The 15,911-nt window shown below is 40.7% G+C and overlaps 1 protein-coding gene across 9 annotated transcripts in view; it reads right to left on the bottom strand.

The window, feature by feature from the left end:
- Nucleotides 1–2,677: 2,677 nt before the first annotated feature.
- Nucleotides 2,678–15,911, bottom strand: part of dlgap2a (discs, large homolog-associated protein 2a) — a 191,742-nt gene continuing 178,508 nt past the window's right edge. For all 9 annotated transcript variants that reach the window (XM_084014340.1, XM_084014343.1, XM_084014341.1 and 6 more), the window contains 6 exons: nucleotides 14,811–15,196; nucleotides 10,260–10,348; nucleotides 9,681–10,120; nucleotides 9,427–9,518; nucleotides 6,834–6,986; nucleotides 2,678–6,110 (listed from right to left, as the gene is read on the bottom strand). In XM_084014340.1, coding sequence (XP_083870466.1) covers nucleotides 5,904–6,110; nucleotides 6,834–6,986; nucleotides 9,427–9,518; nucleotides 9,681–10,120; nucleotides 10,260–10,348; nucleotides 14,811–15,196 — 1,367 coding nt within the window. In that variant the 3' untranslated portion in view covers nucleotides 2,678–5,903. The remainder of the gene's footprint in view (nucleotides 6,111–6,833; nucleotides 6,987–9,426; nucleotides 9,519–9,680; nucleotides 10,121–10,259; nucleotides 10,349–14,810; nucleotides 15,197–15,911) is intronic.

Here is a 15,911-nt window from a genome sequence, read left to right as displayed (position 1 = left end):
AAATATTGAAGGTGCCGTCATCAATTCTAATACAATACACTTTCTGTTTAATTCAGAAAGTCAGTCGGGGTGAGAGGGCTGGTAAAACTGGAGGGGGGTATTTATTTGGGTGTTCATATATTAGCTCTCATTCTCCAGAATCGCTCATTCCACCTTTATGAAATATATCTTTTTAAAATTCTTATATGAACTGATTTTATATTGTATCCATGATAAAAATGTCAAATCACTGGTGATTATCCTGACTCACTTCACCAAGAACAGTAAGAGATAAATGCAGTATTTTCTTTGACGGATGATCCAGAGCTGCTCTTGATCTTTTTTCATTGCCATTTTGGTTAGCAATACAGACTTAAAATGCATGAAATGTCAAGAAGAGTTTGATAAATTCATTGAGGTTTCCTTCTACAACGGGGAATGCTGTTGTTTTTAGGACAAGCATCAGATAGCTGTATAACAGTTTGGTGTCTGACATCTGAAAATAAAGTCTTTAACAAGTTTTATGTAAATCCAGAATATAGCACTAATATTAATATTTTACCCCAATTGGCACAGAGTAAACAGGCACGACACAGACATTTTTTTCCCAAACTTTTTCATCAAAAATTTAATTGCAGAATTATTTACACTGGATGACCTCAGCAATGATCAAATTACTCAAAGAGGCAAAAATCTTTCAATAGCTCAGCTAGGAAAGAATGGAGGGAAATGCATGTGGTTGCAAACTACTCAAATAATACAAAAATAAAAATAATAAATAACCCAATGATACGGTAACTTGCACTGAAGTAACACACATTGAGAAATGCATATGTGATTGACTTAAATAAATACATAACACATCAGTGGGACAATGTCATAATTTCTAACTCTCTAAAATGAATCAATAAGCCTACATTCAGAATCAGTATTTCGCATGCCATCATATCAGCTTATAAAATAACATAACAAAGTAAAAATGATAACAGAACATGAGCAAATGCAGAAAATAGTTGTTTCAATTAAGCATATATTATATATTTATATATCTATATATATATTTCTTTACAAATAATGAATATTTGGCATTATATTCATCCTCACTATAGATATGATATACAAGAGATGAAAATAGTTTTAGCTAAACAACTACATTTTTTAAATTTTTATCTAGTAATTATAGAGTGGTTTCACATTCCAAATTCGAGGAAGTGTTGTATCAGGCTATCTCAGTGAGTCTGACTATTTGCCCACGGCATGGTTATGAAAAAAGTCTCTTTGAAATGATTCACATCACAGGGGTTCGAGAGTTAAATGCAGACAGTAGACAGTCGTAACCAGAAGTGAGGCCACAGATGTAGAGATACCAGCTGAAATGCTCAGAGTATGGGATTGGAAATGAGGAAAGGGGAGGCGATGAATGGTTTGCTTACGTAAAACGCATGAAGGAAAAAGTGGCTGTTGAGAGTGATGTTTTACAGTATGCTGGATAAGTCAAAAAAGATGGCACTTGTAGTTAATTGCTGCCCTCATGACATTAAATGTGACACTGGTGCAATTTTTCTGCCCTTGGGTTTTTCTTTTACAAGGTTTTGGTGGGTGACTAGCTGTTAAATTACCATCATTTCCCCACAGTTGAATCACAGTCACCTTTGAATCCTCACATGCACACCGTACAAGCGTCACTCAACCGAAGGGTATCCAGCGTGGAACGCCAACTGAAATACGTGTCAAAAAAATACACTTTGTAAAAGGAGGCCCTCGCAACTGTTTGTACCTACTTGGACAAAAATGTGAAAAGGATAAAAACTTTTCATAAATGGAAAATATTTTCACTTGACAAACTTGACCCAGCCATTACAGCAGAGTGATGTTCTGTTTATAGAGAGTCTCAGGAGTACCAAGGTAATCTGGATATGGTTCCCAAACTAAATTCATGCTTTCTGCAAGCTCAGTTCCTCCCTCTAACCGTAGATGTAAAGTACTAAACCATTGTTCAACATTTCCTGCTCCCTTATGACTTCTGAAACTGATTCCACTACACAATTTGAAATGGCTTGGTCGCATTGCAATTACATGAACACTTCTTGAAAGGAGCAAGGGATATATTCTTGAAATTGAACCAAGGTGGTTGATTCACTTCAATTATTTCACAGCCCTGATCAATTTGCATTAAGGAGAAATTCCTCTGTCGTCTCAGTGACAGCCTTCAGTGAAACTAGCCGAGCACAGATCTGAAATGCATGTATTGCTGATGCTTAAGTTCTACAGTATAGGCCACTATTCAGCAATACATTTATCAACACAAGCTTTGAAGGGCCTTGGAGGCTGTTTGCTTGATCTCACCAAGGACCTGAAATCTTACATAAGCTGCTTTGCTTAGTCAAAGGCAGGCTGAAAAATACCCGGCGCAGCGCCTCGCGATCGTCACAGAACAACCTTCCAGCTACACAACAGCATATAACACCAGCAGTTTGGGGCTCAGCGCGGCGCTCTCGTCTCCTCTAAGCCAGCATATGTCAGGCCCAGTCTGTCTCTCTCCCGTCTGCCTGCCACCGTGGCAACAGCAGGGGAACGTCTCTGCTCTGCCAACTGCCTGGCATCACACACCCAGCGCTTTCCAGAAACCCACTGTCATACTGTTAAAGGTTCCTGCCTCTGCAATTTTAAAAGAAAGGAGAATTGTAGATGGGTGTACTTTTTAAAGAACTGTTTAATCTCACACTCAGCCTTGGGCTATTAAAAGCCCAATCTTTAAATGAAGTATTGCACTGCATATTTGACACACTGTCACGCCCCTGCTGACTTTGGTTACTTGGTGATTTGTTGGACTGAGCTCTCTGAAATGTATTGTCTCAGCTCTGCTACAAGAATTTATGACAACCTAACTATGTCTCATGCATTCTGATACAGTGAACGGTGGGTTCGAACACTGGAAACAAATAAGAATAAAACCCATCTATACTTGGAGTATGAGCTGAGAGTCAAAATTCAAGAACGCTGCACATGGATAAAAAATGTGGATTGTATATTATGAAAAAAAGACAAACTGTAGCACAATAAAGAAAATGACATGCTCTAGTAATGTTTCAGCAGAGCACTGATGACTTAGAGACACTGTGTGTGTGTGTGTGTGTGTGTGTGTGTGTGTGTGTGTGTGTGTGAGACATGCAGGTCAGGCCACAGTTGGCTAGGCTGAGTCATAGAGAAATCAAGCCGCACTGACCCCAGATTCACCCTCTCTCTTCTCAATGTGTCAGCACTGCGCTACAAAAATAAGATACACGCACACATGTCAACAATACACACACACACACAAACACACACACACACAGACACAAAATATTCAACTCCAGAGAAATATACTTTGTTGTCACTGCCTGTCTCTCTGGTCCTACACATAATGAACACAGGCACAATCAGTCAGAAAAATAGATTTTTATGCGATGTATCAATCAGTTGACAGCGCGTTGCATTGATTGTTTGTTTAGTACTGTGTTTAGGGAATAAAAAGCAGCACCGTTTAGTTGGTTAGATTATCCAACATTTTGACCAATAGTGTTCAGTTTTTAGGTCAGTGATTTGAAATATGACATTGGCGACGCAATTAAGAATGATGTTCGAGTTTACGACACTGAGGTTTGATAATAAAGAACAACGGAGTTTATCTATACGAGAAATTTACTTATAACTACCTGGAAGTATTTTCTAGGACCACTCGATACTCTTAAGACCCCACAACGTTAGGTTTTTCCGTTTTCACGTCACATACCTTTAGTCTGCACCAGCTATTCATAAATCCATAAGTCTGTAACGTCCTTCCTAAGTTCTTAGTATCTACAGCTACTTTCAAATTAGTAGGGTTTCACCATATAAAACATATACTACTTGCTAAAGCAAGCGTTTAGTCGTTTAAATTGAAGTTAGTAGTATTCACTGAGTTGGAAGCATTTAGCTAGCCCGTAATTAGCATACCCTTTTGTTGTTGTGTCGGTGTTGTGTCGTGTTCATGACATGTAAAACAAAATCTATACAGTTTACATCTCTATTAAAAATACATATTCATCCAGCAGGTCAAAAATGTTTTTCATTAACTCTTTTATCTCTTGTAATATATTAGGAAGCTAACGCTAGTTTTGTCGGTTGGTTCAGTTAGCTAGGTATGCATTTAGGTAGCCTATGTGTAAGTATTATACAACTACAGAATTTGTTTTGTGGCCAACTCATTTTAATTCTTCGTAGAAATCTCCACTTATGATTGAAGAAACTTATGAAGAGCCGGTGCAATTGGTACATCTAACTGTTGTGATGGGAATCAATGGCGAAATCATAATAATATCTACATCCTGCTGTCACAAAAACCTCAAACACTGGCCTCCACAGATAGATACTATTCTTTTCCTTATTCCTCATGTATTTCCTTTACAGACTTGAGAAGTCTTAGTTATTTAGGACTGCTTACTGCTTGCATTCCTCTGGAAGGCCTTTGTCCCACTTTTGTTTCATAATTTCCCAAGCTCCATGAAAGGGAGTGGATGCAGTCGCAATACTGCTTCGGGAGACTATCAGCAAGGCAGAACATTTCAAGAAATATGGCGTCAACAAATAATTTCTTGAATTAATGAAACTTGTATGCAGAGATTTGTTTATGCATTGGCAGTTTTTCTATCACTCCTCATTAACTGTGGCTGAGAGCGCTACTTGAAAGGGCCTGAGAGAAGTTTATTAGACATAACACAGCAGTATGGTTTCTGTTTGCGTGTGCGATCGAGCCACTGTAAGTACGCGACAAATCTAGATTTGTCAAAAGCAATAGAGAGGGCGGGCGAGAAGTGGACATGAGGGAAAAAAATTTACAAGATGAATATTCTCCCCGCTCACAATTCAAAAATACAACAGTACTATTGTGAACTTGGGTATGTACATTTCCCTTGGAAATAGAGAGAATTGTAATAAGTGCATAAGTGCATTTGTCTACACATTTTGATCTAAGGAGTTACACAAACCTTCAAAGTTGTTTTTCTACTGCATTGACGTAATGAAATTGTTGGCACAAGACTTGCATGTTTTCAGCTTCAAGTAAATGTCAATATTTGAAAGTTGGCAACGGGAACATGAGCTATATAAGAAAGTTGTTTGAAATGTGCATGTCGATGAGCTGACTGATGTCACTCGTCCACCAATCAAGACCAAGAAAAACGTTTAACTACTACCAGATTGAGTAGAAAGCGGCTTTTTTCAACACTGACCAGTCCAGAGCTTATAAGGGCTGCCTGAATAACCTTTCATAGGTGATCAGTGCCACATGCACATAGTTGAGGTATTTTAAGCATTGGCACTTTTCAAAGTTTTTAAACTTACACTTAACAATTGTGTGATATTTAGCTTAGTAATTAACATTTATCCCCCAAAAAGACCAGAGAAACAAAAAGAGTCATGTAATTTTAAATTATTGAAAAATACTGAAGGGTTACGAGTTTTGACAATTTTTGAACAACTTGAAATAAATATAATTTCTCTCATTTACTCTGTTTTTTAGCTCAAAGGCCAGGTTGCTGGTAGGTTTTCAAAGCTGCACTTTTTAAATGGCACTTTGCAAATGCTGAAAAACTACAGACGTACCCATCCGGGACAATGGATGGGAGACTTTGTAGGCTGGGTATCACCAGCAAAACCAAGGAGAAACCCAACCAACCCATGTCAGACATACATATCTGCTAACACTTCTTCTGGCAATGGGAAAAGATGCTTGGCACATCCTGCAGACCAATGGTGTTGGCGATGGGCACTGAGGATGGCTATCGAGATCAGACAACAGATGGATAAAGGAAGAGTAGAGAGAGTAGCAGTCTAGAAAAAAGGCTAGTTTTAAAGTTGTTTGAACGTGGGAGCAGGGAGACGTGCCGACCCTGGACCCAATCTTCTCAAAGTCTAGTCTGAGCCTCGGGAATATAGATCTCGATGCTGTCTGCTCGCTCCGAGGCAGAGTTCTGCCGGAAGGAGGCGGCCCGCTTGGCTGCCATGAGCCGCCGCCGGGCCTCCTGCCGCCCCCTGTCAGGGAGGTCCAGGGATTTCTCCCTCGTCACCAAACTCCTCTGTCGAATTGTCTTCTTTGGTACTGGAGCTGGTGGCTTTAGAAAGAAAAGAAGATAATTAAGGGTTGTTAATGCAGCTTTCATATTACAACAAGATTTTGTTTGTTTAAGATTTTGGCGCAGCCCCGTTGGCATGTTTTTATGTGTATCATGAAGGAATCTGTGCATGTAAGTTTGCCACATACTGTATGTCTCAAAAGCCTAGAAAAGAAGGCATGATAGATTATTAGTACTCCTTCTAATTTTCTCCTGTTCCACGTAGTAAATATTTCATTTTATTGTCAGTGATGTTGCATTCAATGATGAGCTGAAGACTGGACCGTGAAAGATGCTGTAGCTATTTTTCTATTTCTGCTCCTGGTTTGTATGAATTTATGATGCGTCGTAAACCCAGGCTGGGCCTAGTATATAGCATGACACTATAATATGGATGCCATTCATTCACTCATTCATTCTGTTACATAGACAAAGAATTGTACAGTTTTTCAGACTTTCAAAAAATACGTTTGCTCAGGGACTGTATGGAAATATTTGGCGTGGGGAAGGATTCTGATGTTTATGGTTCTTCTTTTTCTTTCAAAGTACACTGAAATGAATCAAAGGACTGACATTGTCTTACGCCTCTTTGTTTTGTTTCTGCTTCCACAGGATTGAATCAGTTCCAGTCTTTGATGTTTTGTAAGAATCATTGTACAAAATACATGCGACTAAACAGGCAGTAATATCTGCAGGCTGACTATGCCGAGGCGACCCCCTCACCTTCTTTTCTGGGCTGTCTACCGGCCTCCATTTGTTGTTCTTGATCTGCTGCAGCTGGTCAAACTTCATGGTGACGTCTTCGATGGAGAGCTGCAGTAGGTCCCAGAACCCAGCCAGGTCCTGAGAGGTAGGCCGCGGCATGGCACTGGGGTCCTATGAAGGACGCGAGAAAAGTGGTCACATTAAGGGAAGAGCCAGATTGATGGTTCGGTGCACACATACACACATATGTACGAGTCATAACCACACTAGTTATTGTACTTCAGCTTCGATCCACTAGATGTCCTTATCAGACGCATCAAAACAGACATAAATACCAGTTTTGATGATTTTTGTTTTAATGAGGGTTAAGAACTTACTCATCACTTAAATTCCTGGCATGTAAGAAACATCAGATTGAGCAGGTGTAATTGAGTCATGATACTTTGTGCTGATACTTGATGCTAAAAATAGATTTTTTTCCCCAGGTAATTTTACTCCAACCTTTTCTGTTATATTCTCTTCCATGAATGTAGTCCCACCTGCTGAACGTGTTTGGTTGTTTTTTAAGCCAGGTCAACAGTGCTATGATCAAAGTGCTATAGGTAAGCACAGAGTGCAGAGAGGTGCTCTCATAATGGTAATTGATCCTGACTTTAAACATCACAAAATAGCAGACTTTATATTCAGCTCTTCCCTTAAATTACAAACCATTGAGTTAGATGACTTTAGCCAAATTCCATTGATACTGAGATTAAAGTTTACAGTAACTTTATGGTAATTTCTTTTAAAATCTCATATGGCCTGACACAAATCCTCCAAATTTACATAATATTCCAAAAGTGAGCCAACCCTTTACTTTGATATTTTGTATCACTATGCGATTAGTATAATTCTCCTTTCTACAGTAAAATAATGTATCAAAATTACTCCAGATTGGAAATATCATAACGTTCATCATGTAAGGTAAGCCGGGAATGGAGCATATTTCTGTTATCTGTAATGACTGAGGGAGAGCCTCAGCACTTCATCAGCTTTATTCTGACCCCTGAACTTGTGATGTTCTGCAAACCGAAGACGCGTCTTAAAGCTTCGCACATCCAGCGCCGGCAGAAGTAGGAGGAGTCAGTGAGTTTTAAACCCCGGCTGTGTGTGCTTTTAATCCCAGATCTCCTCCTAGAGAGCTCTCCTCGTTTGGAACATTTTTAAAATCAAGCTTAATGAAACCTGATCCAGGTAGAGGGAAATTAGACATCTTTTGAAGCTTCTAATTTGTGGGTATGTACTTAACAAATGAAGCCAAAGTATGAAAAAGATATCGTGCCATGAGGAGCGGAGGAATGCTGCATCTTTTTTTGCAATGAAACCTGCATAAAACGGTGTCCTTCAGTGGGACAAAGTACTTGACTTGGTCTAAAAGGCTGGTTCGCTCTATCTAATCCCCACTCCCTGGGTTTCTGCTGCACGTAGCAAAAGCAACACTATCTCTCATAACTCTGCACCAACTTCATTTGAAATATTGGGTACTTGCTCTGATCAATAAAACGAGTTGTGAACAGTGCAAAACAAATATGAGGAAGAAATCTCTGACCCCGAGTGTGTTCCTGTACCGGATGAACAATACAGTGTCTAATGTCTGGATATTTAGGTGTAGACCCAGGTTTGGCTGCCTTCGCCTGCCTCCCCCCAGACTCAAACAACCACCTCTGTCCGGCTCCAGCTCCAGTCTGTCCACAATCATTAAAGACTTTGTTTTTCCAACTATTTCTTGGGTCCTGTTGTCTGAATCGTAGGTCCAGCTCTCGTCAACCATGACCTAAATGTGCTAGATAGCTATTGATTCTCCGTGGTTGTGGCTTTTCACCACCTGTGCTATTCCGGGAGCCTTGATTCAGTTTGTTAGCGCCGGCTAAAGCATTAATTGTATATTGAAGGTCGGAGAACAAAGGTTGCGTGTGAGTGTGGTAGTTTCTCTAATGGCAAAAGTTTCACAACGCTGCCGGGGTTTTTGGACTTGTATGCTCTGCTCATTCCACAGCTGCGTAATACTCGTTTTTTTCTGCTCCCTTAAAATTCAGATGGGATGTTTTCTGATTTATGCATATAGAAGAAAGTGGAATGGAGTCTTATGAATTGGCTACAAAACTGGATTTGAGCTGTATATGACTTGAATGCTAAGTTTGCTGTGCTGCAATGAAAAAAACAAAACCTGACTTTTCTGCTAAGACACATTGCACTATGGCGAAAATATGGATAATATATTGGTGTGAATAATGAAAATTGAAGCAGACTAATTTCTCTCGCATTTTTTTCCTTTTTACAACAACTTGTTTTCGACAATTATGTGCAAATGAGTAGATGTGATGATGCTTAGAAAAAGCTTTGGCTCTGTTCTTTCCTTTGTTGTTATTGATGCATAAAAAGCGTGATGTGATGATAATAACTTTGTAGCGTCATCTATAATCATGTAAAGCAGTTAACACGCACAATTTGGGCAATGATAAATCCAGTTAGGAAGATGTATCAATTCAGATAAATCTTAGAATCTTAGAGCCCCACACACACACACACACACACATACTCTCTCTCTCTCCGTCTCTGATGGGTTTCTTACCAGGTTTTGTTGACACAACCAGTAGAATTGCTGGAATTTCTGGGACATGAGCAGCTGAGCGCTTCCCACTGCACTTCGGATTTTACCTAGGACTGAAACACACACACACACACACACACACACACACACACACACACACACACACACACACACAGTGCCATACATTCAGTACAGTATATGAAACAAATCCATCTTTCAAATCTGCCTGCATAAAAGCTGCGTCAAATCAGACATACAGTATATGAAACACTCACTGTCCTCTGACAGGTCATTCTCTTCAGCTTCTGCCTCCATCTCTTTACACCAGCCCTCAATCCTCTTGGTCTCCGTGTGGAGCAGTTGCATGAACCAGCTCCCATCCCTCCTCAGGGAGGGGGATGCCCTGCCAGACTCGCCCGACGAGACCGCGTTCTCCCGCGAGGAGGGGGGTTCCAGCTGCCAAGTGGTCTCGCTGGTGGTCTCCCTGGGGCTGGGGGGTTCAGCAGGGGTACGGTAATCCTCGCGGTAGCTGAAGAGCCCCTGGGTGCGTACGGTCCGCACTGCCCCGTACTGGGTGGGTGTGCTGGGCTCTGAGTGACGCTGGAAGCCCCCACCGAACTGCAGGCCCTTGTCCTCCATGGTGGGGAAGCCCTCCAGCTCCATGTCAGCCTGCACAGCTGCAGTCACACTGTTGGAGCGTTTGAACCTGCCCTGTCTGAGGTAGAAAGACGGAAGATGAATGCACACACACACATTCATACACATAAGTCACGATGGCAAATAATGGCAACGGGGCAAACTACAAAGATTGAGGTCTTCTAATGAGCTTCAGAATCCCAGAAGCATTATCTCACCCTTTCTTATTGTCCTCCACCTGGATCCCAACAGAGTGGTACTCCCGCAAACCTTTGCTTTCAGACTCAGAGTCCGTGGCTGCCTCCACCTAATGTGAAGAAATGATACAAACCAACAGAGCTTCTCATTATTTGAGCTTCTATTCCCTTGTGCTTCTGGGTTTATTGGTTTGGGACTGGAAGGAGCACCTGAACTGCACATGGCCTGTCAGGAAGTAAACAGTGTATGATTTATGGAGGCAGCAAAGGCAACACGAGTGAAGATGTTTCCAGTAGAGAACTGTAGGTTTCCACGGATGTTAATCTAAAAATGTAAATTATATTGCAAACTATATAACATCTAAAAAAGGGTCATTTTACTGATTCATATTCATAGTTGTAATATTTAGAATGTTTATTAAACACCTTATTTTTTAAAGTTGCACGAACATGTTCATATGATCAATGGGAGAAATTACTACGTGTAATGGCACAGTCATAATAATGAAGCCACAGAGAATACAAAGCCTTCGAGCATCTTTCAGCTCATTGTTTTGGTTTTACAGCCCACGACTTTACTGTTTTGGTTTACTTTAAAAGGAGGAATGGTTATTGGATTTACATTTATGTAAATTTGTAAATCCTAATGTGGTGGATATGTAAATAGGCAACTGCTCACCTGCTTCTTGGCAACACCACAATAAAAATGCTCAATACTTAAAAGTAATGTGGTATGGATTGGACTTTGTCAAGTGTCCACAGCTGTTTGACCACAGTGACAGAATCATAGATATTATTGGATGGGAAAAAAGAGAGGCCCTGCATAAGATCCTGATCCAGGATCTTATGCAGGGCTGACCCAGGCTCAGAGCCTCTTCGTCGTTGCCTGCTTAGTGTTCTAACTTCCTATGGAAACCCTGCCAGGGCTCATCACTTTTGCTACGCTATTCTATCTGTCACTTTTCCTTTTTTCTCCAACTGCTCATCTCTTTCTCATTAAAAGAATTTTTGCTTCTCTCTTTGTCCAGTTTTCACAACTTCCTACTTGCTTATTGTCACAATCTTCACCTTTAGCTTGCTTTCTAAAGCCTTTCTTTATCTTTTTGTTTGTCATTTCGGTATTCCTTCTTTAGTTTTTCCACTGTGACTGATTGTGGTCTGCAAATCAGAGGTCTGCTGGTCAGATACTGAGAGAAAAACTGTCCAGTACCTGCAACACTAATGACATTCCCATCAGGCTCAGATGCACTTCCTGTTTGGTGCTCATTAGCAAATGTTAACACAACGGAGCCGAAACCAGCGCAAAATGTCAACACAAGGCCTTTAGAGTGTCTGACATTCCGAAGTCTTCAGCTCAATGCAGTACTATGACTATGAGAGTGCGTCAAAAGCACTGGACCAAAATAGGGTGTGCGTCTATTGTTAGGAAATGTCAACTTGTTAGTGTCGAGTATTAAAGCTAGGGAGGGATATTTTTGGAGAGCCTTATATTGTATAGCACCGAGCTGTTTGTGAGAAGCTATTGAAATGACTGTAGAACTGTGTTAGAGGTAGAAGGGCAAAGTCCACCTCATGAAAGAGGATGGGTTTCATGTCTGTGATGGATGAGGACTGAAGGAGCACAAAACATAGAGGAAGCTGTGACCTAACTTGAAGATGTTTGGATCTACTTCCACACCGGTGTGCACTCACACACACACTCACACACACACGCACACCCACTGCATCAGTAATCACACTCACAATGTCAGCACAGGTGTGAAAACTGTGAGCATCAGCAAAAAGTTGAAGAGAGCCACTGTGCCTTTCATCCAAAACACACAAACACCAGCTGGTGACATTTCCCAGGCAATGATTGTGTTTAAGGTTAAACGCTTTGACTCCCCTTGTTATACAACCCCCCAATCAAATCTATTTTTGTAAAAACAGCAATTAGTACCCTAGAACACAAACACGTCTCAGGTTTAGCTAAAGTGCATCTACGGCTGATATAAAGTGACAGCAGGAAGTCAAGCGACACAATGGCCATAAGGTCAAAGATCAAAGTTTAAAGATGTGTTGACCTTCTCTGAGAAAGAGGCGTCAAAAAAAGAAATGGCAAATCAATACAGAGGCAGGCTAATTCAGTTTAATTATACTTCCAGTAGTAGGTGAAGCTGACTGATTGGCCATGTGGTATGATGTCGATGCAGAATGAAGCTGTCTGCAATATAGATAAATCAATATTTGCCTGTTGCAACACATTATTGTCATCTCATCTAGAGACTGAAATGGTAGCTTATACTGGCAGCACACATCCACTCCATAACACATAAAGAAAGTCTCAAATATGCTTTACTATTTGGATATTTCCTGTTATTTATTTAGCAGTTAGATATGAAATCATATTTTTTGTTGTACTTTAATGGAGCTTTTCTCTCAGGGAAATTCCTTTGCAAATCTGGTTACTATTTCAAGTACTCAAATTCTAGTCAAAATTAGATTAGTAGGAGAATAAATAGAATTAAGAAAACTTCCTGGGAAATTATGAGGACATTTGGCTTGTTAAGCACTACTGTTTCTCCTTTAAGGCCCTCTCAAGAATACAATTCAACTATAAATGTATTTGTTTTGTACATACATTTATAGATTCTGCCAACCAAAAAAATCCACCACATGTACACATACAAATACATCGACTTCATGGCTACTTCACCATCACCAATGAGCTGAATCAGAGTTGCATGCACGTTGATTTCGAAAGGTGGTGCCTCGATTGCGTGTCGCCCACCGTGAAGTTTGGGGAAGCTTGATGGTGTCCTCATGTCGCAGTTCTGCTATTTAAAATTAGCACTCGTCTGTGTGGTTAGGTCATCTGACTGTGACCCTGACTAACAGGAAATCTGGAAGTATGCATGTGTGCGAGGAGGTTAATGAGCCAGTGAGTGAGTGAGTGAGTGAGTGAGTGAGTGAGTGAGTCATACAATCGATAAATGAGTCAGGGAGTGAACACTTTGGGGACAGATTAAGCAAATTAATGTTTTAGATGTGCAATGAATGTCACATAATGTTTACCATAAAACCTGCATTCATGCTCAGCTGACTGCTTCTATAGTGATGATGGTTCAGGTGGCTCTGTTGGGAGAAAACAGCTTTTTTTGGTCTCCGGTTTAGCAGAGAAAACTGGATTATTTTAAACATATTTCAGTCAAAATGTTAGTTATACATTGGAAAGTCATTTTTACCGATTAATGTGGATTTCCAGTGTACAAATGCAACTTAATCAAAGTTTGAATCTAGAGCCCAATAATATATCACTCAGACGTAAAATGCAAATATTAAATATTATTGAAAATTACCAAATTACCACAAATTAACTGTAGAATACTAACTTTCTCATCAAAAAGCAAGATAATGAAAAAAAATAGTGGTGGAGGTTCATTATCAGGATAAATTACAGTACATTATTTTAATAGGCTGCTCGAACTAATGTGTTTGAGGCTATTTCTAATTGCTCCTATTTACACATTACAGTGGAACGTAATGTCTGGGCAGAACTTGCTGCTGGGTATTCTCTAAGTTTGAATGTGAAACAACGCAGCGACTGGAGCAGGATCAATTGACTTTGAAGAGATTATTTATTCGCTGGCTGACTCCCCGATGGCAACATCTGACAGTCAAGGGCTTTTGTGTAATTTGGGTGTTAGGCCGACCTCCAGCCAAAGGACTTCCTTAATACCCCCCCCCTCCCGAAACACAGCAATTACTCTTTAAAGAGTGCCTGATTTATTTAACGACATTCAAACACCTTGAGAATGAGATTATTGAAGTGGTCTGCTTTTTCGCTTCAAATGTTTGAAAGGTTTTCAAGTTTAACTTTGCCCTGGTCTGGCATAAAATATTGGGCATAAGGGGGAGAGATTAATAGAAGAAAGCAGATGAGGATAATGATGATGAAGAGTGGCTGAGAGGGTGACGACTGAAGTATATGGGCCGAGAAGGAATACAGGAATGCAGAGTGACCACTAAGTATGCACAGAGCGAGAGAAGATGCCGACAATGGCTTTCATATTCTCAAATTCACACAATAACTTTCATAGTCTGCTTTTGATAAAATATTATAACGAGCCCTGAGGTGATGGTGTGAGCTGTTTTGCGACCTTTAGAAGGATCATCAACACCACAACCTCCGCTTGTACCAGAAAATGAGGCAGACAAATCTGAGCTCCGATCACAGAGAGTGGGAGGAGGAAAGAGACTGAGAGAAAAAAGGAGGGAAAGACAGAGGAGGAGTGAGGGAGCGTGAGATTGGAGGGAAAGAAAAATAGTTACAGTAATGGAGATGGAGTGAATGAACCATGGAGTGAACTTCCATTCACTAAAACCCGCTCTAGCATGAGTTGAATCTTAATTGATGGGTTGCGGTAAGATGACTCACTCTTGCTATTTTTAGCCGCTGAAGAGGGAACATTGTTTCTCAGCCGTGTGTGTGTGTGTGTGTGTGTGTTCCGTATTATTATGCAACCGTGCATAGGTTTGAGTCGGATCTTATGTGAGAGCTTCTTATTATGCAGACTTTGAGACAAAACTAACCTGTATCCCTATAGAGGATCGAGGCGTCTTCAAGTACTCCTCTGCCTTGGACACCAGGATGGCTTTGTCGCAGGTGAGCACCGAGCTGTGGCTGTCTGTGGACAGGTGTCTTTTCCCAGCCATGACTCCGGCTGCCTCCATGGCAATAGTCACAGCCTTAGCGCTGTCCAGGCTGTCGGTGGAGTTATAGAGGACCCTGCCTGGATTCAACCCCAGGCTGAGGCCGTCGGGGGCCCACATCCCACCATGCGGGTGCCTCCCGTCGTGGTAGGCATCCTGGGTGGACTCGGTGCTGCTCTGGGCCGTGATGGAGATGAGGGGTTTGGAGGTGGTGCGAGGTGGGACGGGCGGAGGAGCCTTCTTGTAGTTAGGCGTGTAGGTGATGGCTGGAAAAAGTGGAAAGACATCATTAATTTAAAAATAAATTTTGAAAAATATTTACATGCTACAATTATAGTATTGTACAATGGCGTATTAGGGCCACTATCGGGGAAAAAAAAAAAACGAGCCAAGAGTGGGGAGCAATAATCAGAGAACAAAAAGAGGCAAATTTGCCAAAGTTTATTACGATGCTAACAACCGGCATTTGTGCTAGCTAACTTCCCATGAATGTACACATTTATTTTTCTTATTTATACATCACAACGTGTGACTGTTGATGATGGTTATTGTTGGTTTTATTTATATGGGCCAAATTGTCATCTTATGGGTGTCTATTGATCGGGGCAGTTGGGCTAAGATTCCTCTTATATGACAGAAACATCATGGAGGCGCCACATATTCCCACCCATCTGTCAGTCCAGTGTATAAGCAATGAATGGTATCGCTTAATTAACTTACTTTTATTACTTAATGACCTCATTAGCAAATGTAGCGAGCTAATATATCATGGCGATTATGATGGGGTATTAGGCAGCAAAACCATTTATTTCACAGCTTGATAAAATATAGCTGGTTGCTAAATAAGTGTAAGCATCATTTATGGCAAACTGCTGATCATCGTATCGATCCGAGCTCCTGGCTGAGTGAGTACTTTACACAGTGGTGTGTATTACGTATGTTTTATGTATCACAAATCAGTTTCAAATGAGTCTGCAGAAG

Source organism: Eutrigla gurnardus (assembly GCF_963514095.1).
Source record: "Eutrigla gurnardus genome assembly, chromosome: 7".
NCBI lineage: Eukaryota > Metazoa > Chordata > Actinopteri > Perciformes > Triglidae > Eutrigla > Eutrigla gurnardus.
Note: the sequence above shows the minus strand (reverse complement) of the source record. Positions and strands in the feature narration are given on the sequence as shown.